Genomic DNA, 25,890 nt, shown 5'->3' with positions numbered 1-25,890 from the left:
GAGGCCTCTGGAGAAGTGGGGAGGAACTTGGATTTTTATTGGAGGTAAATAGGAGTCAACTACAAGTTCTTAAGCAGGGACTAAACCTGACAGAATCAGTGTTTCATGAAAACTTTTCTGAATGAGTTCTGAATATGGAGATAGTGTAGCCGAGGCCTAGTGAGAAGTGCTATAGTCATGGAGTTGAAGTCACGAGAGCAAATGAATCCCCAAGTAAGTAAAGACAGAGGAAGAAAGGTTACAATCAATTTATCTTCCTCTCCAACCAAGCATGCTCCCACTTTAGAGACTTGCTGTTACTTCAGGCTAAAATTCTTTTCCTCTGCCCCCAGAGATCTACATGGTTCACACCATTATGTAACTTGGGCATCTGAACAAGCATCACCTTATGAGTAAAGACTTCCTTGAGTACCTCAGCTAACATATCATTTGTCCGGCCTCCATAATTTGCTATCACCATTATTTTCTTTAAATGGCCCAGGAAAAAGACCGCTCACAGTGAGTCAGCTCTAAGTCCGTTCACAAGCCCTGCAGGTGGAGATTTCCAGAAAGGTGTTAGGCAAGTCAAATAATGACAATTGCAGTTTTCTGAAAATGGGCTTTTTGAGGGAGCTCAGAGCCTATTTTGCCTCCTTCAGTGGCTGCCAGTTACTGGTTCTCACAACTACCATAGTTGTGAAGCTGTTACATTTTAAGGCCACCACTGAGCTGGGGAGAGGGGAATGAGAACAGAGATAGTTAAAATACCACAAAGCTCATTGCTTTTGTTGAGATTCAGCCATTTTTCTTGAATAAATAGTTCTTGGATTGTTGAATGACTTTGGTTAATTCTCAGAGTTCTGAAAAAGCTCATTTTGACAATGATTCCTGTGTTCTTGTTAACGTTATTGAGATTTTTTTTTGAAGGTCCTTACTCTGGCAATCCAGAAATACTTTCTTATAACTCTGTTTTAATCCTAAACTGTTATTCTAAACAAGATCTAAACATCACCAAACACATTATTTATACGGAGCACTCACAGCCACATATATCCCATTAAGAGCTGTGTGTGTGTGTGTGTGTGTGTGTGTGCGTGTGTGCGCGCGCGCGCGCGCACACATACACACACAAAGAGTTTTCACTCCATTTTATCAAGAGCCAAGTAGATTGGGGTAAAAGATGAAGATACTTGAAAATTCAGTTGCCTTTCTCCCTGTGAATACCTCGAATATCCCATGCAGGGGGATAGTTATCCAAACCACTGAAACCAGTCCTTGTTCATGTGCCTCAAGGCTTAAAGAAATCATGATTGGTTTAATGAAAACAGAAAGTGGACTAAAGAGAACCATAAGCTGCTGCTAGGAAAAGACATTTAATCTAATAAAATTCCTGTTTCTTTTTATGTTTATTTTTCATAGCTGCTATATTTGACATGACTTTGTAGAACATAGTTTCTAGCAATGTAAACATGTAACTACTCTTCCGACTGTAGTATAATTGCTTCCAATGCCTGCTTAAGTTATGTGAATAGTGTTTTTCTCCTGGCTTGAGTAGAATGCTTATTTCAATTATTATTTTTTGAGTGAAAGGGAGAGAGAGACAGAGACAGAGACAAAGAGCATGCTCACAAGCGGAGGAGGGGCTGAGGGAGAGAGATCATGCTTTGAGCCGAGATCAAGAGTCAGACCTGAGCCGAGATCAAGTGTCGGATGCTTAACCAACTGAGCCACCCAGGTGCCCCTAGAATACTTCTTTAATTCACTTTGGGAAAACCCTTTTGGGTAGCATTGTGCCTTTACAGGCACTTGGCAAGTAAAATACATATCTCAGGTTTTTTTCTAAGATACATACAAGTAGTTGGTCGTAGGAAAGACCTTCTTGACCAATGTCAATCTAGAGAAAGGAAGATTAAAAGCATGATGTGAAGACCCCAATGCTCTGCCTGTGTTCCCATCAGCTGCCACCTTGATGAAAAAAGAAGCCAGACAATTATTAGGAGGGAGATGATATAAATAGTGTGAGAAGCATTCTTTGAGATTTTACAAAATATTTCCCCTCATGGTTTTGAGCTCTTACCCTACAGGTTTTTGGATCTCTATTTGCTCACTTCCAGTGATGGGAAAATTGTTCCCCTTTTGAATGGTACTGAACATTAATAAATTCTTGTTGTAATATTGAGTTGAATTCAGGTTCCATGGAATCCTCCCCGCGCACACATATGCACATGCACATATGCACAGGAGTTATGATTTACCCTTTAGAGAGATAAAGAAGGCTTGGCCCTTCTTCCCTGCTCAGGCTTTTGGAGTCAATTCCACAGAAAAGCATTCTATCTGCCTTGGACCAAACTCTAATCCAGGGAACATTGGATCATGGCAGCCTTATACACAGTTAATTTCATATACATCCTATTCTTTAGTCCTCATTTCTTCAGAAAGCAGCTCTCAGTTTTACATTATCTAGTCCAAGACTCCAGACTCCAGCTTGCTGATGCCAGTAGCACAGACCTAGCTCATGCTTCTCTCTGGTAATTAACAGGTCTATTTGGTCAGGCATGCAATTGATTTTAGTCTCTTACGTGGACGTCTTGATAGGTCACCTTTTAAAATGCATGTGGCGGCTTGTGTCCATCTTGCAATGACTTTTAGGCACCTTCCTGAAAATAAAACAAATGGCACTTTATAAATAACTTATATGCCCAGGCATTCAGAAGAGAATGGATCTACCAAAACAGAGGAGAGATGTGAGCCTCTGTCCAAGATTTACCTTGTATTCCAGCTGCTTGGAAGGATGTGATAAGCTCTTCTCATCTGGCCTCATGTCCCAGGGATGCTGGACATTGTAACTTTTTTTACTTTTTCTTGTCCTGCTGAAAGACAAACTGGTAGAAACAGGTAAGAAGAGATTGTTCTCAGCCAAACAAGATTTTCGCCATTAAAATATAGTGATATAAAACATTCATTTAGTTGGACCAGTGGCTCTCAATTTGTTGTACATTGGGATTATCTGAAAAGCTTAAAAAAATGATACCTTAATATCAATTCCTGAGTTTCTGGTTGGTGCGAAACGTGACCTGAACATTAAGATCTTACAAGGTCTACAAGTGATTGTATTGTGCAGTCGAGGTTGAGAATTACTGATTTAGACAATTTTTTGTGCATTCATTTTCCTATTGTTGCTGTAACAAATTACCACCAACTTAGTGATTTAAAATAACACAAGTTTATTATCGTATAGTCCTGGAAATCAGAAGCCCAAAATTGGCCTCACTGGGCTAAAATCAAGGGATAGGGAGCACTCTACAGAGCTCCTTGCTTTTTCCAGCTTCTAGAGGCTGCCTGTGTTTCTTAATTTTTGGCTCCCCTCTTCCATCTTTCAAAGACAGCAACATAGAGCCAAGTCCTCATGCTACATTACTCTGGTTCTCTCTCTCTTCTGCCTCTCTCCTCCTCTTATAAATACCCTTGTGATTACATTGGCACACCTGGATAATCCATAATAATCTCCTCATCTCAAGGTCAGCTAATTAGCAACCTTAATTCCACCTGCAAATTTAAGTCTCTTTTGCCATGTAACCTGACACATCCACCGTTTCCAGTGAGTAGAATGTAGACATCTTTGGGGAGCCATTTATGTGCCTACCAGAACTGGACCTGTTGTGGATCATCTGTAATAATTCTGCATGGAAGCAGGAGGGGCTAGATGGAGGAAGAGAAACATATACCAAAGGAAAACATCCAAATCAGCTTTGTTTCTCTTTAGAGCATCTGAAGAGAGTCACAGTCACACATTCATGTCTAGGTGCTCATTTAAATATATATGTAGTCCATAAACACTTTGGACAGAGCCTAATATAACTTAGTCACTAGGTAAATGGTCAATGAATGAATGCACAAATCAAATCCTGTTTCCAATGTACATTTCCTCAAGTTTTTCACACTTCTTTTTCTCAAATTCTCCGTGCCCCAGTAAAATTATTGCTGCCCTGTCAAGCTCAAATCTTCTCTGTGACACAGTTTGAGTAAAGAGGGAAATTTAGATGCTAGAGTGTCCATAATAGGGGTAGAATCTTCAGTAGCAAGGCCAAGTAAAGGGAACAGAGAGAGCAAGAATAGTGGCTAATGCCTTTCAGGCCTCATCAGAGGAAACTGCATTCAGGAATATATGAGCTCCTTCTCCTGAGATCAGAAGTGAAGACAGTACAGGATGTTCTGTACCGTCTGGAAGGTGTCATAGGTCAATAAGCCTAATGCTATTCAACAAAATTTCTGAAAATTAATAACATGAAGCAGTTATTTCCCCATCTGACTCTACTCAAGAACTACAGCTCCAAGTCTGTGCAATTCCATTTTTACCTGAGTTGGTTTTCTTCTCACATCTATCTTTCTAGCGCAAAGAATTGGACTTTCCCAGATGGTTCATATGTTCATGCTCTTGGGATCATGAGAATGTGGCCATTTTGTTCGGGGTCAAGAGACCCTGATGTTAATTCAAATGCCAGGGAATGAGCTTTGTTTCTGTCAGAGTTTCTAATGATGTGCTGATTTCAGGAGTTGAGGTTGAAGCAGTGTCTTCAAAAGCCTACAGGAGTGTTAAAGAGGAAAAATGGCAGACACGAAATGATTTTTTATTGTACTTTGTGCCTTCCTGTGAGATAACATCCAGAACTCTCAGAGAAAACTTCACAGGAATTAGGCACCAAAGTCAGCAAAAACATGGTTATTCCTTTGTGACAATGATAACTGACATTGCCATTTTTTTTTCAATGTTTATTTATTTTTGGGACAGAGAGAGAGCATGAACGGGGGAGGGGCAGAGAGAGAGGGAGACACAGAATCGGAAACAGGCTCCAGGCTCCGAGCCATCAGCCCAGAGCCCGACACGGGGCTCGAACTCACGGACTGCGAGATCGTGACCTGGCTGAAGTCAGACGCTTAACCGACTGCGCCACCCAGGCGCCCCGACATTGCCATTTTGAGATGCAACTCTGCTGCCTCTATAACAGGTTTTTGCTGGGTACCACTGTATCTGCTGGCCACCGTCACTTCTGCCAGGCACTGCTTCTGCCTCTACTGGGACTGACACTCAGAGTCCTCAAGGCTCCAAAGTTGCATAGAGTTCTATGGCTAAGTAGAAGAAATGGTTCTCCCATTTTATTTACATTTTAACAAAGGGATGGTGAATTAGTGACACAGCCAAATGACAGATATCACAGTGTTCCCCCAAGTCAGTCCTCCTTTCCTACATTGAGGCTATGTACTTGGGCCAAGACTGCAGGTATAGCTCCCTGTCCAATAGGGATGAATTCTCTTCTAGGCAATTTCTCAGTCCCTCATGCAAATAGACTTACATGCAAGGATACATCTCAATTCTAGTCATGGGCATCGTTTAGACTCAGAATGGGACCTCTTGTTATAGAATGTTGATCTTTACACCCTTCCCAAGTCGTAGCTAAGAGACAGTCTTCTCTCCAGAGAAAAAAATAAAAGCTTGAGTCAAGGCCATGGTAGGAGTTGAGATCTTGGCCTTAGTAACACTTGGGTCCCCACCTAGTAAAGCCTACACCTTTGTCTTAAGCCATCTCTAGGAGTTTCTCACAGATTCAAGGGTTCCTAACAAAGATCACATATCTCAATTATTTTAAGGCAGCCAGGGAACTTCCTAATTGGGGATTCTGGGAAAGAAGTACTTGAATTGGGGTGAGTAAAATAAAAGAAGGAGAATTACAATTGACACTTAGAGTTTGAACTGCGTGGGTCCACTTACATGCTGATCTTTTCCATAAATACAGTAAATTACTATACATATGTTTTTTTCTTCCTTACGATATTCTTTTTTTTCCCTTATGATATTCTTAATAACATTTTCTTTTCTATAGCTTACCTTATTGTAAGAATACAATACATAAATCATACAACATGCAAAATATATGTTAATCAACTGTTTATGTTATTGGTAAGACTTCTGGCCAACAATAGGCTATTAGTAGTTAAGTTTTTGAGGAATCAAAATTATACACAGATTTTTGACTGTATTAACCCCTGAATTGCTCGAGGGTCAACTGTATATCAGAGACCATGGATACAAGAAAATATAAATGTTTCTTTTGGCTCCATCGACAATTGGATCCAGAGTCTCAAAGCACTTCTGAGGATAGAAGAAATTGGTGGCAGGTCAAATAAGTGGTTTAGAGTTGAAAACAGCCAGTTAATAATTTTGCGATTAACCAGTTATTTGCGTTGAATTGTTTGCTTTTGAAATATATGCCTACTTGAATAAATTAAGCCACCATGTGTGCCTCCCCGCCCCCAACCTGTTGGAGTATATGTGAAAATAAAGGGTAAATTAATTTCCTAATAGGTAGGACAAATTAGCGGACTCAGAGAAGTCAATGATAATACGGAGATTCAGGAAAAGATCAGTCAGAAGGAGAGGATGGGGATCAAAACTGCAAAAGTAAACTGAACATCATTAGAATTATTTCAGAATTCCTGAGAATGAACCACATGTACAAAAGTGAAGTCTGAAGCAAGGGCATTGCCAGGACGCAGCTTTCTTGGTACCTCTACCTTGCAATGCCTGATTAGAGGTCATGAGATAGATCAGCTGAGTTCTTTTTTAAAGTAGAAAATAATTTTCTTTTTTTTATTTTTTAAATATAATTTATTGTCAAGTTAGCTAACATACAACGTATACAGTGTGCTCTTGGCTTCAGGAGTAAATTCCCATGATATATCACTTACATACAACACCCAGTGGTCATCCCACATCATTTTCTTATAAAAAGGCAGAATGTATGGGGCGCCTGGGTGGCTCAGTCGGTTAGGCATCTGATTTCAGCTCAGGTCATGATCTCCTGGTTTGTGAGTTTGAGCCCCGTGTCGGGCTCTGTGCTCGTGGCTCAGAGCCTGGAGCCTGCTTCAGATTCTGTGTCTCCCTCTCTTTCTGCCCCTTTCCCACTCATACACTCTCTCTCTCTCTCTCTCTCTCTCTCTCTCTCAAAAGTAAATAAACATTAAAAAAAAAGAAATGCCCATCTTGAGAGAAGAGACAGTCTTTTGGTTGTATATTATACTTGTTTAAAAGTCACTTGCCAATGACTGCATAGCCCCAGCTGAGATGACAGTGAGTGAACTAACACAATGATATACTAAGGATGGAGAAAAGTGGATGGAAGTAGAATCAATAGAACTTGGTATATAATTAGTTATTGGAGCTTGAGGGTAAAAAAAAAAAAGCATCTAGGATGATCCCAGATAGAAGAATATCTTCCGCTTTATCGATCTAGTAGCCCCCTCCATGCTTCTGGGAATTGTGTCTCTGGCCAACCCAATTTTATGTCCCAGCTGGAACCTCCATGCTTACGTGTGATCCCCCCCCCCACCTCGGGACACATAAGAATGCCTCAGGGGTGGACAGTTGGACCAACTTCATCGATAAGTCCTCTTTCTCTCATTTTTTGTGCTTTGCTCCAACAGAACTCAATCAATCATTTCCTAAGTAGCTATAAGTTGTAATGCTGTAGAGCAGTGCTGTCCAATAGAAATATAAAGTGAGCCAAGTATGTAATTTTAAATGTTCTAATTACTGCATTAAGAAAGGAAAGGGGTGGAAATAATTTTAATAGTGTGTTTTACTTCTTGCAATACATGTACTATGCGATGGTTTCAACATGCAATGTTTTTTTAATTAATAATATATTTCTATTCCTTTTTGTTTCTCATACTCAGTCTTCAAAATCTACTACATGTTTTATACTTAACATCCATCACATCTCAATTCCAACTAGCTACGTTTCAAGGGCTCAATAGCCACATGAGATGGGCAGTTGCCATATTGGACAGAGAAAGCCACCCTCTAGAGAGAAAAGAAGTCAACGTGCAGACACAGATGCAGGGCTAGGAAGCAGAGAGAAAAAGCAAAAATACATTCAAGTCCCTGATTCTAGAAGTTCTTGAGGATTAGCTATATCCTCCCACCCAGGACCGGCCATAGTCTGGATGTTTTTTGAGATACCTCAGTTCCCTTTCACCAATATCCTACTTTGCTATTAAAAATACTGTTTTCTTTATCGTTATCATTATTAGTAATAAATGAAATCCATTTGCACGACTTTATCTTGAGGATGGCAATGTTCTCAATTTGTATACCCATGTACCTGTTCTTAGCAGATGTCAGGAATTAATTGCTCATTTGCCCTGCGATAGCTGAAGGGGCAGAAATACATGGTTTGAACAGTTACTGTGGCCATATATATTTTTTTGCCTAGACGGGTGGCATACAGAGACTTAGCCACTGTGAAATATGGCAAGTAATCAGAAGATTTAATGGGGAATGTCTGGAGGATGCTTTATAACAGATCCATTTCTTAAGTATCCCATTTTTTGGTTGTCATAAACATGAGCGAAGGAAGGAAGAAACCGAAAATAAGTGCTCCAAGAAGAAATTCTGTCACTGACCCCGTGAATCAAATCTCTAGAAGAGGTTGCAAATGAATTTGAACATTTCCCTCATGGTGCTGGTGAGCTTTTCGAGGAGGAAAAGATAGAGGTGCGACTGTATCCAAAAAGGACCAAAAGTAAACAGGTTTAATTAGAAATGAAAATACACAAACTCTCTTTTGCCATCTTAAATGTGTTAATGGACAAGGAGATGCGAAGGGGGTCAGATACACTCTTCTCTTTCTGGTGTCTCTACAGATTTTCAGAAATTCCTTTCGTGCAAAAATGCCATTTATGGGTGAGGAAAAGACTACATTTTTGAATTAAAGAATTCTGAGGCGACCACACCACGGCCAGTGTCATTAGAATAATTGTTGATACAATGCTGCCCTCTAGCAATGGCTCAGACTGGGCTTCTGCCCAGCGGTCCTCTCCCCAGGCCACTTAGGCACATTCCTACACCCAGGGCCTATCCAAACAGGAAAGGAGTTATCACCTCTAATGAGAATCGGAAAATGATAACGATGAAGCTACTTAAGCCCAGAATGGTCAAATGACTTGCCCAAGGTCACACACGTTGTCACTGGCACAGCTGGAATTGGAATAGAGATTTTTATCTTGTTTCTCTTTCTCTCTCTCTCTCTCTCTCTCTCTCTCTCTTTCTCTCTCCCCCCACCCATCTCAACCCCTCTTCCTTTTCCTCTCTCCTTCCTTCTCAGAATCAAGGACAGTAAGTTTTGGTGATTGGGTTATGGAGAAACTCTGAGGGGTGTCTTAGCCCAATAAAAGACCACAGCAATGAATTATTTGGGCTATTTTTTGGTTGTGGTCCAAGGAGGAAGTATCCACAGGAAAAGAAGCCACAAGCCTCTGCAAATTTTCTTTTGAGCTAGGGCTTCTGGACCTCCGGCAAACCCTAAAATACAAGCCCATATTCTCCTTCAGAGGCAATGTCTGTTGCAGAAAGCAGCAATAGAAAGAAAGCTGTTATGGATCTGGATGTGGCCATGAGACTTTGCCTTTCTGAACCCTCCTGCTCTGCTCCTGAGAAGGTTTAGGGCAATAGTACAGTTGGGGGTGGGCTGGACAGCAAGGGAGTGGTAGCTTCTCCCAGAATACTCTCCAAAAGTGAAGCTTTCAACATTTATGGTAATATGTTGCAAGATTGTTGAGTTTGTAATAAAAATACATTGGGGGGAAACTCAACATCATTAGCCGCCAGGGAAATGGAATTCAAAACCACAATGAGGTAGGTACTCACTAGGATGGGCATAACCCAGAAGAGATAATAACAAGTGTTGGCGAGGAGGTGGAGAACTTGGAATCCTCCTGTACCACTGACGGGAATGTAAAATGGTGCACTTTGGAAAACAGTTTGGCAGGTTCCCAAATGGATAAACATAGATTTATTATACGCTCCAGCAATTTTACTCCTAGTTATGTTTTCATCAGAAATGTTTACACAAAAACTTGTGTGCGGATATTCATGGCAACAGTATCCATAATAGGCAAAAGGTGGAAACAACCAAAATGTCTATCAAATGATGAAAAAGTATAAATAAAACATATACCTACAATGGAATATTATTCAGCTGGAAAAACAAATGAACCTTGAAAACATTATATTACGTGGAAGAGGCCAGCCATAAAAGGCCCCATATATGATTTCATTTCTATGAAATGTCCAGAATAGGTAAATCTATAGAGACAGAAAGCAGGTTGGTGGTTTCCAGGGGCTGGGGGAAGAGGGCTGGAGGAATGATTGCTTAATGGGTATAGAGTCTTTTTGGGGTTATGGGAATGTTCCAAACTTAGATTGTGGCGATGGTTACACAAGTATGTGAATAGAGGGACCGCACACATGGGAGGCGCAGAGAGAGAGGGAGAGAGAGAGAATCCCAAGCAGGCTCCCCACTGTCAGCACAGAACCCCAAGCAGGGCTCGATCTCCCGAACCGTGAGATCATGACCTGAGCCGAAACCAAGAGTCAGATGCTTAACCGACTGAGCCACCCAGGTGCCCCTCCCTTTTTTTTAAACTTTTTTTGAGGCTCAGCTGTGAGTTCCCCTTACCTACACACAACACACTTCTAGTATTTCTTTGTAATGAGAGAAGCCACTCCAGATGATCTCCATCAAGCTGTTTACACTGGAAGCATCTGGTGCCTTTTCAATGGGTGCATTCACCCCAACGTTGGAACTAGGATCACCTTCTAAGTGGAGGGTGGTGTTGGAAGGCAGGGGCATGGAGTATCTGACCGATCGTCTTCCTTACGCCTCCCCTGGAGGGGTATGGAAAAATAACTGCTGAGAAAGGAGAGCCAGCTCTTCGTGTAGCCACAAAAATCCCTTCCGCTCTCAGGCTCCTACACCCTTCCATGGATGCCCGGGCCCCCAGATGAATTCTTTTCTCAATGGGGAGATGCCCAGGGGAGAATCATAGCTTTCTCCTCAGCCCAGAGCTCAAAACAGACTTTCCCCCACATACCCCCAGGGAGGATTCACATCTGGATGTAAGACGGTGAAAGAGGAAATTGGGGGCGTTTTCAGGCCTCAGACTTCACGAACTTCAAACGTTGGCTGCTGTTGGGTGGCAGATTTGTTCAGGGGCACGGGGTAAATCTTCACAGTGGCCGTCTGGCTCTGAATAAATAACGAAGCCTTGTATACATAGCAGAGTGGTGGCCCTGGAGCCTGACTGCACATGTTCAAATCCCAGCTGTGGTACTTTTTAGCTCTGTAGCCTTGAGCCAGCCACTTACTTAACCTCTCTGTGCCAGAGATTCTCAGTCTGTAAAATAGGATTGATGAGAGCACCCACCTCTCACAGTTGTTTTGAAGAGGACATGGGATAATGCAGGTAAAGAAGTTAGTCCAAGGGCACCTGGGTGGCTCAGCCGGTTAAGCGTCCGACTTAGGTTCAGGTCATGATCTCGTGATCACAAGTTCGATCCCCAGGTAGGGCTCTGTGCTGACAGCTCAGAGCCTGGAGCCCGTTTTGGATTCTGTCTCTCTCTCTCTCTCTCTCTCTCTCTTTCTGTCTGCCCCTCCCCCACACATGCTCGCTGGCTCTCTCTCTCTCTCTCCCCCTCTCAAAAATAAATAAGCATTAAAAAAAAAAAAAAGAGGAAACAGAGGCCCTGAGAGGTAAAGCGGCCTGCAGTATCTATCCTATAAATCCTCCACTAGATCATAAGGAATGAAGCAGCCTGGTTGCCCCGCTCCACATGTGTTCAAGATGCACAGAGCTTTCAAAGTAAGAAGGAAGGAAACACATGATCCATCAAGGGGGAAAAAAAATCTCTGTATAGCTCAGAGGTAGGGTAAGTTATTTTGTCTGTAACTTTCTGGTTGGAGAACGAAGTTGACAGTGTCTCAAGGTCTCAAGCCACTCAGGGACAGCCCAAATCTACGCTTGCTGGGAGAAAGTGTTCATCAAGAGAAGGGGTGTTATTTTTGTTTTTGAATTTCTTTTTACATTTCTTCATTTGGACAGAGACAGAGACAGGGCAAGCAAAGAAGGGGCAGAGAGAGAGAGAGAATCCCAAGCCGGCCCCATGCTGTCAGTGCAGAGCCGGATGCGGGGCTCACACTCAACGAAAGTGTGAGGTCGTGACCTGAGCCCCAACCAAGAGTCAGACGCTCGACTGGCCGAGCCACCCAGGTGCCCTGAGGGAAGGTTTTATACACTATGGGTCCCTGAGGAGCAGAGACAGAGAGCAGATGGTGGCTGAGAGAACGAAAGAAACGTAGAGGAACAGGACAGGGTGGCACTTGCTCTCTCCCCTTGGGCCCCAGGACTGGGCATGTGGAGCGAGGTCCTGGCCAGAGATGTAAAAATGGGAGTTGAAGGTTGGGTCTGGATAGAGGACTTGGCGGCTTTTGTACTTCAGGACTGAGCTGGGGCGATGAGGGGCAGGTGACAGGGGAGAGGTTGCCACAGGAAGCCACCGAAGTGGCTCTTCTCCCACGGACCTCACCGGGATACAGGGTAAAAGCTGTGTTTCGGTGTCTGGGTGACAAAGTGGCGGAGTGTGGCACAGAATGGGAGGGCAGCACCACTCCATGCCCCACCCCGGCGTGGGCGTCTGTGTTGCCACAGCCAGAGGCGCCCCCCAGCAAGCAGCTGGGGCGGAAGGGCTATTCTCCTGTGGCGACATGGGCAGCTGCCCTCCATGAGACGGGATAGGAACCGGAGAGCAACGGGAGACTCTTGCTATCTCAGAATACGGGAAACTTCCAAGGTCTTCCACACATCACTGGAGGAAACCTTCAAGGGGTTGAAGCCATGCAACACACAGGTGGGGCCAGGGGTCGGTGCCATCGGACTTTTTACTGCTTATGGGGCCTTATTTTTCCCTGCAGGCCAGTGAGGCCGGGAGAAACTTGAAACACTGTTTTACAGCAGACAGAATTGTCTCAAGTACTTGGGCATATGATAGCCCAGCTCTATGTAGATGCCGAGTGGCTCTTGAAACATTTCTAAATATAACCTTTGGGGTGGGTAGAGCTCTGGAAGGTCTGATGGGGCTTCAGTTGCTCCATTTATCTCTAGTGAAATTAGCTTAAAGAGGAGAGGGAAAGGCAAAGGGAAGAATGACCGGGGAGAAAAAGAAAAGAATGAGGGGATTAATAGGTATAAACTTCCAGGTATAAAGTAAATAAGCCACGGAGACGAAATACAGTCAATCGTACTGCAACAACCTTGTATGGTGACAGGTGGTGAGTCCACTTATCGCGATGAGCACTGAGTAATGTATAGAACTGTCAACTATACTTCGATGTTAAATTTTCTTGAAAAAAGAATTGCTTTTGTTCTCCGTGATCGTGGTGATAAGAAAATCAGTTCCATCTTTAAGACCTTTTCCTTCCCATGTACATTTTCCAGACACCGATTGTGACTCTGTACGTCTATTTCTTCTCCAGTAGAGAGTAAGCCGGACAGGGCTTTGCCAAGCTAAGAGCGACCCTGGTTGAACACGGAGGTCCAAACTCCACTGGGACCTGGATTGGGCCCGCTGTGAGCCAATGGGGCAGAAGATGAGGGGAAAACGGGGTCCCCAGGGGTCCGCCGCCTCCCCGCCTGGACTTTGGGTTTCCCAACTTATTGCCCCTCTTTTTTCCCCCGAGGCAACAGCACTGCTGATTGATACATCCACAGGCAGCCTGCAGAGCCAGATGCTTATCTATATTACCATGGGGCTGCTAATTTGTCTGCCAATCTTTGTTTTTTTCCGAGAATCATTTTCCTCTTCCTGGAATCAGACCCCAAGTTTAGGGTAATGGAGCAGCGGCCTTGAGTCCTCAGAGAGGGTTTGGTCTCTGTCCTTCTCTTTCCAGCCCCACTCCCACAGTCACCTGTACTATTGTGATAGGAGGGCTCATAATGCTCTCTGACCCCTCCCCCCATCCTGCCTCCAAAGTGTTGCCAAGTTAGCTTTCTAAAATATGTTTCTCATCATGCCAGTCCTACTGTTTCTAAAAGACCTTTGAGTAGCTCAATTACATGGACTATTATTAAATAAATAAATTGGCCCTGTTAGTGTCAAATTTCCCATTATCCCGATTTCTTGACTTCGTAGCCTTTGCCACGATTTCCATGTCTCTCACTGATGTGGTTTCTTGCTTATGGTCTGTCTCCTCCCTCCACTGGGATGACATTTCCATTCTATCGGGGTTTTCATCTGTCTATCCCTAAAACAGTGGCTGACACGTGAGATAATAAATACTGATTGAACGAGGGACTCAAGAAACCAAATTCTGTTAGCCACGGTTAATTCTTTCTTTCATAAATGAACTTTATTTACTTTTGTGATTACAAATGTAATACATGCTTACTGCAGAGACTCTGGAAAGTACAGAGAAGTAGAAAGAAGAAAGTAAAAACACCCACAATCCCACCACCTGAAGGCAAACACTGCTCATATTATATTCTAACTATTTATGCCTGTTTAAAGAGCAAGACCTTTATCAAGAGTGTTGGCCACAAATAGCCACAATAGCCATGGGGAGCAGGGGCAATTCATTACTAAGGGGGCCACCAAGAAGTCAGAGCTAGCGATTTGACACTGAGGAAGAAAACAAGGGCCAGAGAGAAAAGATCAGGAAGTCAGAAGCTGACAACACAAGAACAAGTTGGGTTATGATAAGAAGGTAGTGAGACGGTGCTTGTCAAGAGTTTAGCCCAATACCTGTCACATAATACATAATCAATAAGTGTTAGCCATTACTATGATTACTACCATGGGTCAAAACGAATGGTTCAGGATGGAGACTATAAACAGCGCAAGGGCCCTGGAGACCCATTTTAGGTGCTATGAGTTGGGGCATATGAAAAGGGTGGTTTGGGAGTGGGCATCACTCTCCTTATAGGCTCCCTTGCCAGGTGAAATGGGACCAGGGCATCCTCACGTTTGCCTGATGACATGTGGCAAGACACTCTAGGTGTTTTTGAGGTAGGACACAGTTTCTCCTGCCTAGACTTCTCCCTGGACCAGGAACTAGGACTGGCCTCCACGGCGATAGGAGTTCAAAACCTCGTACACCAAACACTCTTGAAGTCCACACTCTGATTGTCAGGGCAGGTCACAGGCATGTAGGGTAAAAGAGAAGGTCAAGTCAACCAACTGGGAGTTAGGTGGGATGTGCCTGGAGGGGGAGGCTGTAGGGGGAAGGCCACAAGGTTTATGATGTAATTGAATGGAATGGGTCCAGGAACCAGTCCTCAAGTTAGCAGCGGAGTCAGACATCACAGTAGAAGATTCCAGAAAGAATTACTTGTTGGTGGGGGCCTTGTGATGGCCTGTGCTCTGTCGGAGGTGGTCATGCAGACCCTCTTGAGGGTCTCCATGCTCTTTCAGGTAGTAACAGCGTTTAGGAACATGCTGGTGCTGGGAGTAAGAAAACAAACAAACAAACAGAAAAACCAGCAGAGGTAAGAGCCACACTCACTATGACGAGGGGGTTCTGCCTGGATAATGACAGTAACTTAGAAGTTCAAGAAACTTGGCTAATGTACCCTACGTGTATAATGTGTGACCGAGGACTAGGCTAGCCAAATTCCCTAGTAACCTGGGTCCGTGACACATGTGCCTGGAGGTAGGACCCAGCCCTCCCCCCGCAAAGATGACCCCTCCCTTAGAATAATCGGACAGTTGGGACCCAGCTGGTTCCCTCATAATCAGAAGACCTAGACCTTTAGCCATCCCAGGTCCCCAAGAACTTGGGCAGGGCATTGCTTCAGAGTGCTTAATACACCCAAAATAACTACATAGCCAGGCCACTGATGAAACGCCAGGTTGGGGAGTATGGTCTAGAAGCTCAATGCCTCCCCCTTGCCTCTTCCGTATTCTACTCAAAGGAGCAGGGTGTATTTCCCCAGCACTCCCCACCACTCCCCTTGAGTGTATTTCCCCATCTTTACCTCCTCAGTCTGCTGATAAGAGTTCAGTTCATTCTCCATCGCCTCCTCATTATTCCGCTTACAGGCTGACAGCAGAACCTGGCTTGACCTGCCCGGGGAATCCTTCTCTTCAGCCAGCTGGCACTCAGTGTAGAGAGACCTGTCTATCAGCTCCTTTAGGCTGCCGGCCACCTTCAGGAAGATCCGGCCCATTTTGGTGGTAACAGCTTCCGAGAGCCCTTCCAGAAACCTGGTCCGTAGAATGGCATCAGACCAAGACAAATGTCGGGCCAGCAGCAGGAAGTCGGTGGCATATTGCCTGACTGACTTCTGGCCCTGCTTGGGGTGGCAAAGAACGGCACTGAGGATGTCTATCTCGGATAGGGAGTCATACAAGCCCTGTGATCTGCTCAGGAAAGATTTATTTTCATCTGAGAGGGGGTTTCCTACCTCCATCTGCAAGATGGACCACCTCTCTGCTGCCCCCAGATGAAGAGACACCAGAAACGCCATTTTTTCTGAGTCATTCAAAAAGCCCTTCATTTGCTTCTCCTCATCAATCTCCATCTCCTCCTCCACAGAGCATGAACCCCGGGCTGCTTCCTGTTCCTCTAAGAGGTAACAGAGTGCTGGGGTCAGCATGCCAAAGGATGGGACTTCCTTTGGTGGTGGGTTCATTGTTTCCGCGGCTGGGGCAGCCATGTGTGGTGTGGACTTTGATCCAGAGGCTGTGACATTGCTGTGAGAGGCAGATGCTTCTCCAAAGTCTGTGGCTTTGATTTCCACAGTGGACATCATTCCAGAGGGGGTGGCTGCCATTTGTGGTGTGGACATGGTTCCTGGGACTGGGGTCCTCACTGGCGGCATGGACACCCCTCCAGAGGCCATGGCTGTCATTTGTGGCATGGCCATCCCTCCAGAGGCTGTGGCTCTCAGAAGTGGCATGGACATCATTCCAGAAGCTGAGGCTCTCACCGGCGGTGCAGGCATCCCTCCGGAAGTTGTGTATGTTGTATGTGGCAAGGACATAGATCCAGAACTCGTGACTCTCGTTTGCAGCGTGAACACTGCCCCAGAGGCCATGCTTTTCATTAGCGGCACAGACATGTCTCCAGAAGCCATGGCTGACATCAATGGCATGGGCATTGTTCCAGAGGCTGTGGCTCTCATTAATGGCTTGGACATCCCTCCAGAGGCCATGGCTGTCATTTGTGCGGTGGACATCTTTCCAGACACTGGACCTCTCGATAACTCTGTGGATATGGCTTCGGAGGCTGAAGGTCTCCATAGTGGTGTGGACGTCATTCCAGAGACTGGGGCTCTTGTTAGTGGCAGGGACATTACTCCAGAGGCTGGAGCTCGCATTGGTAGTGTGTACATCTCTCCTGAAGCTGTGGGCATCATTTGTGGTGTGGACGTTGCTCCAGAGGCTGGGCTTCTCATCAGTGGCACGGATACCCCTCCAGAGGCCGTGGCTGTCACGTGAGGCATGGACATCGCTCCAGGAGCTGTGGATCTCATTAGTGGTGTGGGCTTTGCTCCAGACACTGGAGCCCTCATCTGTGGCATGGGCATCATTCCAGAGGCTGTAGCTGTCATGTGTGGAGTAGACATTGTCCCATAAGCTGGGACTCTCAGGGATGTGGCTATCTCTCCAGAAACTGGGGTTCTCATTAGTGGTGGGGACATCTGTCCAGAGGATGAAGCTCTTGTGAACAGTGCAGACATCTCTCCAGGGTCTGGGGCTCTCATTAGTGGTGTGGATATCACCCCAGAGGCCAGGGCTCTCATTTTTGGTGGGGACATCATTTCAGAGGCTGGGGTTTGCATCTCCAGTGGGGACATCCCTCCTGAGATCCTGGATCTCATGAAAGACATGGACATCCCTCCAGAGTCTTGGGTGCTCAGTGGCTGACTGGGCACCTTTCCAGAGGCTGTGGCTCTCATTAACACTGTGGGCATTGCTCCGGGGTCTGGGGCTCCCATTAGAGGCATGGACACAGTTCCAGAAGCTGCAGCTGTCATTTGTGGTGTGGACATGTCTCCAGAGGCTGGGGCTCTCATTAGTGGTGTGGACATCCCTGCGGAGGCAGTGTCTGTCATCTGCCGCATGGACATAGCTCCAGAAGCTGTGTCTCTCATTAGCATTGTGGCTATCTCTCCAGAAGCTGTGGCTGTCATTTGCTGCATGAACATGGCTTCTGAGGCTTTGGATGTCATTAGTGGCTTGGACAATGCTCCCGAGGCCGTAGCTCTCATTTGCGGCAAGGACATCACTCCTGGGGCCCTGTCTCTCATTACCAGTGTAGACATTGCTCCAGAGGCTTTGGCTGTCATCAGTGGGGTGGACATTGCTCCAGAGGCTGAGGCTCTCAACTGTGGTACAGCTGTCACTCCTGAGGCTGTGGCTCTCCTTTGTGACATAGACATCGCTCCAGAGACAGGGGCTCTCAACTGCAGTGTAGACATTGACCCAGAGGCTGGGGATGACAGTTGTAGTGTGGTCATTGTTTCAGAGGCTTGGGCTGTAACTGGCTGTGTGGACATTGCTCCAAAGGCTGGGGCTCTCCTTAGTGGTGCAGACGTCATCGCAGAGGCCAGGGGTCTCATTCGCAGGGTGGACATTGTCCCAGAGGCTGTGGCTTTCACAAAGCCTGTAGACATTGCTCCAGAAGTTCTGGTCATCGTTAACTGTGAGGACATTACTCTAGAGGCTGTGGTTGACATTTTCTCAGTGGACATTGCTCCAGAAGTTGTGACCGTCATCAGTGGGGTGGACAATGTCCCAGAGTCTGGAACGGTCTTTAGCAATGTAGCCATATTGCCAGAGGCCAGAGGTCTCATTTGCGGTATGGACATTGCTCCAGGGTCAGGGGCTCTCGCTGACGCTGTGGACAACCCCCCAGAGGCTGTCGTTCTCATTGGTGGAGTAGACATGATTTGAGCGTCTAGATTCTGTGTGAACTGTGGGGACATCAGTCCCGAGTCTTGGGCTGACATCAGCTGGGTGGGAATCACTCCAGAGGTTAGGGCTGTCATTAGCAGTGGGGACACTGCTTCAGCATCCGGAGCTGGCTTTGGCAACGTGGACACTTCTCCGGTATCTGGAGCTGATAGGAGTGGTGTGGACATTGCTCCAGAACCTGGAGCCGACACTAGCAGTGAAGACACGACTCCGGAATCTGAGCCTGACATTAGCTGGGTGGACACTTCCCCAGAGTCTTGGGTGCTCATTGGCTGGGTTGACGTTGTTTCAGAAGCAAGGGCTGACATTATCAGTGAAGATATCGCTTCGGAGTCTGTGCCTGACATTAGCAGTGAAGATATCTCTCCAGAGGCCAGAGCAGTCATTAGAACTTGAGACATCGCTTCAGTGTCTTCATCTGTAATTTGCAGAGGTGACATTGCTTCAGAGCCTGGAGCTGGCATTGGCTGTGTGGACGTCACTCCAGGGTTTATGTCGGGCATCAGGAGTGGGGATATCTCTCCAGGATCTGGGGCCAGCATCAATGGTGTGGGTGTCGCTTCAGAGGATGAAGTGCTCACTACAGGTGTTGACATTGCTCCAGAGGACGAAGCTGGCATTGCCAATGGTGATATCTCTGCAGAATGTGGTGCTGCCATTAGTGCTGCAGACATTGTCCCAAAGTCAGGAATTGTCATCAACCCCGGGGATATTAATCCATAGTCTGAAGTGGACAGCAATGGGGACAGTGTTCCAGAATCTGAGGCTGGCATCAGCAATGGGGACAGTGCTTCTGAATCTGGAGCTGCCATTAGCAGTGGGGACAGTGCCCCAGAGTCGGAGCCTGGCATTAGTGACGGCGACAGTGCTCCAGAGTCTGGTGCTTCCGTTACAGGTGCAGACGTGGTGTCAAAGGCTGGGGATGTCATCAGCTGTGCAGACATCCCTTCAGGGTCGGACGCTGAAGTGGAGACTATAGGCTGTACGTGAGAATGTAAAACTTGGACCTCTGCTCTGGTCTCCATTACTGGTCCAGCGAAGGTCATCCCGCTGTTTTGGGGGTCACTATTTTCCTCCCTCAGCGTATTGTCGAATCGGAGGGAGTGGAAAGGTATTGACATATCTGCCATGGCCCCCAAATGGTGCGGAGAGTGCCCCTAAAGTGATGATATGGAGGAGTCTTGCCGAAGCCCAAATGGCAAGGAAATCTGTAAACAGGAAACAAGTCGAGTAGTCAAAAGCCAAGAACAAAAAGATCGGGGAGCAGACAAATGATTGATTCATGATGGAGACCTTTCTCATGTGCTGCCGGCTCCGTGGCACCAGAGATGGGCCCTATCAGGTTAAGGGAGCGGTGCAACCGTGAGCACATCTGAAGTTGGAGCAAAGATCCCTTCCCGCCCATATTCTTTTTTTTTTTAATTTTTTTTTTTAATGTGCATCCAAATTAGTCAGCATATCGTGCAACAATGATTTCAGGAGTAGATTCCTTAGTGCCCCTTGCCCATTTAGCCCCTCCCACCTCCCACACCCCCTCCCCCCCCCCTATTCTTTTCAAACCAATCCACTGAGTCACAGCACAGCCTTTCCCATTTATACATGCTCTAAATGCCAGCTAGCTCAGCGGCGGGGGGGGGGGGGGTGGGGGGGGGGGTGGCGGGGGCAGCCCTGGCTCAGACGAAGCGGCAGCACCACCTTCTGGAAACTTGTGAGAAGTGCAGGCGCCTGGGCTCCGTTGTCTCCCAGCAGCGCACTCACAAGGCAGCCAGGGCACCGGGGGACCGGGATGAGAGAGCCCTTTGCCCCAGGATAGTCATCAGTTCCCCGGGGCCCACTGAGTCCCGCCGGGGGGTTAGTCCCTATTCGACTACTCTGATGGCCCTGAAGGTCTTTCGCGGGAAAAGAAAGGCATCGCTCTCAGCCGTGACCGGGAGCAGCATTCCATGAACTGAAAATCCTGTTGCTGACTCGGTGCGCTCCAGGCACCACCGTGAGGCAACTGTACGCAACTTGAAGCTGTCGGTCATGTACAGAGATTTGCAAGCATTCTCCCGTTTGAATCTCACACCCTGTGTGATAGCATTATGATTCCCATTTTACCAGCTTTCTCGGGTCGGCCCGGGTTGGGGCTAAAACAGGGTCACCGCGACAGTAAAAACTGCATGTTTGTGACTACCAACCCCCTCCCCGGAATCGCCTAACCTTTGGCATCCCTAACGCCGCATTCGGTTGTCGTTCTGACACCACTCGAATGCCAGTCGATATAGCACGTACAAATGTCAAGTTTCTCTGATGACGCGCCGGTGGGCAATCCCAGAGCATCACCCTCTCCGACCCTCCCCCAGGAAGCAGCCCCAGAGGGGCTTCTGGGCACACAGCTGGGAAACCGACGCGCACATTACACAATGTTGACGCATCCCCACAGCCCGCCCATGCCAAAAACGGAACACTTGCTTATTTGGGACAATGTCACAAAAGTCACCGATCTCGTGGCATCGTGTGTCCATACGAACAACAAAAATGCTAGCAACGACAACGAACACCGACCCCCAAAACCCCAACAGTGAACGTTTCCCCAGCATGTGCTGAATGGCAACACTCCGCTAGGCACTTCACGTGCGTCATCGCATTTGGTCTGTTCAACGCCAGAGCCCCCTACCGTGCCCTAATATGCTCTCTCACTGTGCTCTAATGATCCACCTTCTCTGTCCCCTCTCTCTGTCTCAGTCACGTTACCAACACCCCCCCCTCCCATCCCTAGCCTGGACAACCCCGAGATGGGGCACAGCAGAAGAAACACTGGCCTCCCGCCGGCGCCCTGATAACTCTGATAATTGGTGCAACGGGAAAGATGAGTCAAGACAGCATTCGGAGATGTCCACCTTCCATCCTCCGAGGGAAAAAAAAAACACACACACAAAAAATCCCTGAACGTGCTACAGTTTCCCAGTGCTACAGTTTCACCAGGCAAAACCCGGAAAGATCTTACCTTGCCAGTTTGGGAGAAGAGAGGGAGTATGTCCTTGGCGCCCCTAGCTCTTTTAGCCTGGCCAATCTACTTATGCCCCATGCCCGGCCACTTCATTAAAGTAAGACTCAGTAGCAGCAGCTGTTCTCTGCAATCTCCCTTAGCTATCCCCTGCCACGCCCCCCTCCTGCCCGCCCGCCAGCCAGCCCGCCCCACCGCTCCTGACTTGCTAGTGCTTGCTCCGTCTCTCTGGTCCCAGATTCCTGCCTCTATATAGGCTCTGACATTTGCCTCTGGCCGCCTTTCATTTGACAGCCCTCCAGAAGCTCCGCTTTAGCACTGGGCCTATGCAACTCCACCCCTCTCCCCCCCCCACCCCACCTCACCCCCAATAGTAGCACCAGCCCACTAATGCCCGCCTCTGGCTGCCCCAGAGAAAAGAGATTCACACACAAAGAGGTGACACCGAAATGAGACATATCCCCTGTGGCCGAGCAGACGCGGGAGTCCCGGGAGCCAGGCAATGTAGCGGGCAGGGGTGAGAGGTAAGGGGAGCCAGGGCCGCAGGCTGAGGGGACCGGTCAGAAGAGCTGCAAGTGTTTCAGGTGCAGGGAAACCAGGCTTTGGGAGGATGGACCGTGGGCACTACGAATAGAGGCCTGCAACGGTAATAATAAAAAAGCCGATTTGCTAGGGTCAGATACACGGAGGGAAATCTGGCCACCAGGGTCCCTGCCATGGGGCTAGAATTTGACAGCGAGGCTCTAGGGTGTTCCGACAGCTGGCAAGAAAAGACAGCATGCCGGTCTTGAGTATGCCAGGTGAGGGTTCGCTCACAGAAGCGGGGCTCCAGCCTGCTTTCCAGAACTGGGGCAGAAGGTCAGAGACCTTGCAGAAAGGCTTAGCAGAGCCCTCTACCTTTCTGAATCAGTATCCCTTTCGCCAGCAGACTAGGGACAGAATGGGTCCCCGAGCCCTGGATAAGACAAAGCCTTCAGGTGAAGTTCAAGTGGCCCAGATATAGGGACTCAGAGTCTGAGGGACGGGGGAGAGGAGACGTTCAGGTCATCTACAAACCCTCCCATGCTCCTAATTAGGAAGCAACATTACCTGCACACTCAGGATAAGCACTTGCGTCATATCCTCTGGGCCTGCAAGGTGGGCGCTGATGCCATTCACATTTTATAAATGAATAAAGAGGCTGAGAGAAGTGGTGACCGAGTCACAGAGCTAATAAATGGCAAAGCTCAGATTAGATCCTAGGTCACTCTGGTCCCCAAATCATTTCCTCTCTTTGGAATCAGATAAGGGGCTAGAGATGTTCCAAGTGCTCGCCTTCCTCCTTCCACCCCCGCTCGTGGCTGAGTCACCATAATAATAACAGTGACAGTAAAAATAATAATAATAATAATACCAACTGACTTTGAGTTCTCCCCATACGCCAAGCACTGCTCTGAGGGCTTTGAGAGCATTCCCTCCTTGGATGCCCACGGCTACCCTGTGAGCTACTTTACGCTTTACAATTGAGAAAACTGAGCTTCGGTCTGAGGTCTGACTCTGACTCTGTTTCTCTCCAGAGCTCTGCCCCACGCCCTAAACTAAAAGATGCTGGCAGGAAATCCAACAGCAATGAGAACAACAACAACAACAGCTATTATTATTATACCTGTGTCAAGCACCCCATGTACATGATCTCATTGGGAACTCACAACAACCCTATGAGGTAGGTATGATTATCGCCTTCATTTCCAGGTGAGGAACCAGAGGCACAGAGAGGTTAACTATCTTTCCCATGGTCACACAGCTAGGAAGCACTGTTGTTTATGACAGTAACAATTTGGAAATGACCCCAAGTGCCAGCGTTAGAACACAATTCATCCAATGATTAAACAAATCATGGTGGGTCTGTAGCATCCATGGAAAATGATCTAACTTTTTCCAAAGAACTACATACATTTTGGCATAGAAACAAATACAGTCTGCAAGGACGTAGACCAAAATGTTACCAGTGACCATACCTGAGTGGTGGGATTAAAGGGGATTTTTGCTTTTCTTTTTCTCAGCTGTATTTCCTCACTTGTCTGTAATGGACCCATACAACTTGTGTTTGGGGGCGGGGAGGGAAAGTTTTTGTTTTTTTTTTCTTCAAAAAGGTGTGTTCCCCTGGGGTTTTATGTCAAGCCCTCTCTCTTGCTCTCCCTGCATACCCTCTCGGAGGACCCCCAACATCTCCCCGACCCAAGCAACCTTTCTCTCCAAACACACTTAATGCTTGCTCTACTCGGCTCCTCGGTCAGCAGTGACCTCTGACAAATGTCTCCAATGGCTTGCGTTTAGTTTGTATTTTGTTCTGTTCTGCATTGTTTTTGCAAAAACAAGTCCTCGTTTTTCTAACTTGCATCTGCGTTTCATAATGACACAAATAATCTAGGAATATATTCTCAGGGTCAAAACCTGAAATCCTACAGGCCGATAACGCTAGTCCTGAGCTTACCCCACCCCCCATCTCTCAAGTCCCGTTCCTCGGTCTGTTCACAGTTGGGTGTGTCTCCTTCCAAACTTTTTCTAGCTGCAATGGCATTCAGAGTTCATATCATGCAATTGCTTGCAAAACCCAGTGTGTGCAAAGAGCTCCAGTTGGAAAACCATTCTGGCATTGGTCACTCCAGGATCCCAAGTTCTGGTCTATTGTGACCATTCATCATCAGGCTACTTCTAAGGAGGCTGGAGAGAGAGACACGGTTGCATGCTCGGTCCGTTAGGGGCACAGCGTTCCATTTTATTAATGCCAGTGTCTCTACAAACACAGAGAGGGGAGGCCTTCTAAGGAAAAGCCCAGAAGTTGCTGCCTAGCATCTCTCGGGTCTCTCACGTCCTGCCCAGTCTGCACTGATCAATACGGCTAGGATGTGTCATGCTCCTGCCGCCTCACAAAAGGTAATTGAGTTTGGGGGATTGCATGGCTAGCTGCTCGGGGAAATAAGAATAAACAAGAGACGGTTCAATATGTCAACAAATAGCTTTCCAGCTCTTGCAAATAAACCTTTCCCCAGGTTCTCGACAATATCCTTTCCCCCAGCCCTAGCAAACAGGCGCCCGCGTAACTGAAAATAGACAACCTCGGGATAAAGGAATACCTGGTCTACGTTAGGGTCCTCTGCCTCCCCTGGTCAGTGAGGGAGGGAGAAACCCTCCTCACCTCCGTGCTCCCCAGCAGCCTTGACACTTAAAATGCCCACCCGGCTCTTTATAAATTGAGGGGGCAAGTGGAAATAGCCAAACATTTACTGAATGCTCCCTCTGCCAGGCAACGTGTTAAGCCCTTTACATACATTACATTATTTATTGCACAATAAACCAATGAAGTGGGGCTTTTTTCTATCCCCGTTTTACAAATCAGCTAAAGAACCGAAGTAGAGAGAAAATAAAATCAAGTAACTTACCTTGGCTCTCCCAGCCGAGACAGTGAGGCTGCGCTTGTCAGTCAGTCGGTCTGTCTGACTCAGCTGGTGCTCTAAACTCACAGGAGAGTCACAACACTGTCTTCAAGTCTGTGAAGGGCTGTCATATGGAAGAGAGGGTAGGTGTGTTCCGGGGAGCTCCAAAGAGAAGGATTTGACTGTTAGTTGGGAATTATGCTTTCATTGGATGTGCTGCAAATTCCCCAAACAACATGTAGAAGCATGTCCAACTCTATAGGGAAAAGAACATTATAAGAAGAGCAAACAGAACGGCCTCGCTGTAGGTGCCGTCCTGAAGGATCTGTGGGATCGGAGAGAACAGGAGGGATACCAGAGGACTGCAAATGGGCAGCGTCCCAATTTTCTTAAATAAGGAAACTACACACCAGTATACTGTAAACTCCCGGGCTGTACGCTTGATGTCAATGCTCCGAGAGATTCTGCTGCAGATTATGAAGCAGGTAATTTATAAGCACTTAGGACATAAGTGGCCATAGGAGGTACCCAGAAGTATTGGCAGAAATGTACAAATGAGACCAGGCTCCCACACTTACAGCTCCCGCAAAGCAAAGAACTGGGGGGGGTCTGACAGCAGGTTGCCAGATTTTTATTTTTCCAAGTAAAGACATTAAGGAACAGACCCAAATGACCCCAAATGATCTGATCATTTCCTC

General features: G+C 46.8%; 1 protein-coding gene across 1 annotated transcript; it reads right to left on the bottom strand.

The window, feature by feature from the left end:
* Positions 1-14,203: 14,203 nt before the first annotated feature.
* RTL9 (retrotransposon Gag like 9) lies at positions 14,204-25,468 on the bottom strand. The gene is made up of 3 exons (XM_004000792.4): positions 25,199-25,468; positions 15,844-19,995; positions 14,204-15,310 (listed from the first exon to the last, which is right to left on the bottom strand). Exons 2-3 carry the CDS (start codon positions 19,915-19,917, stop codon positions 15,194-15,196), a joined length of 4,191 nt encoding a protein of 1,396 aa, XP_004000841.4. The 5' UTR covers positions 19,918-19,995; positions 25,199-25,468; the 3' UTR covers positions 14,204-15,193.
* Between the last annotated feature and the right edge of the window lie 422 nt (positions 25,469-25,890).

This window comes from Felis catus, chromosome X (genome assembly GCF_018350175.1).
Source record: "Felis catus isolate Fca126 chromosome X, F.catus_Fca126_mat1.0, whole genome shotgun sequence".
Lineage (NCBI taxonomy): Eukaryota > Metazoa > Chordata > Mammalia > Carnivora > Felidae > Felis > Felis catus.
The sequence above is the reverse complement of the archived record's forward strand: the minus strand, read 5'-3'. Positions and strand labels throughout refer to the sequence as shown.

What these genes read in the sequence shown, in the direction of transcription:
- RTL9 (XM_004000792.4), bottom strand. Translation starts at nt 19,917, where the DNA reads ATGGCAGATATGTCAATACCTTTCCACTCCCTCCGATTCGACAATACG. An exon ending in CTTATCAGCAGACTGAGGAG is followed by an intron (nt 15,311 to 15,843) that starts GTAAAGATGGGG and finishes TCTTACTCCCAG; the next exon opens with CACCAGCATGTTCCTAAACG.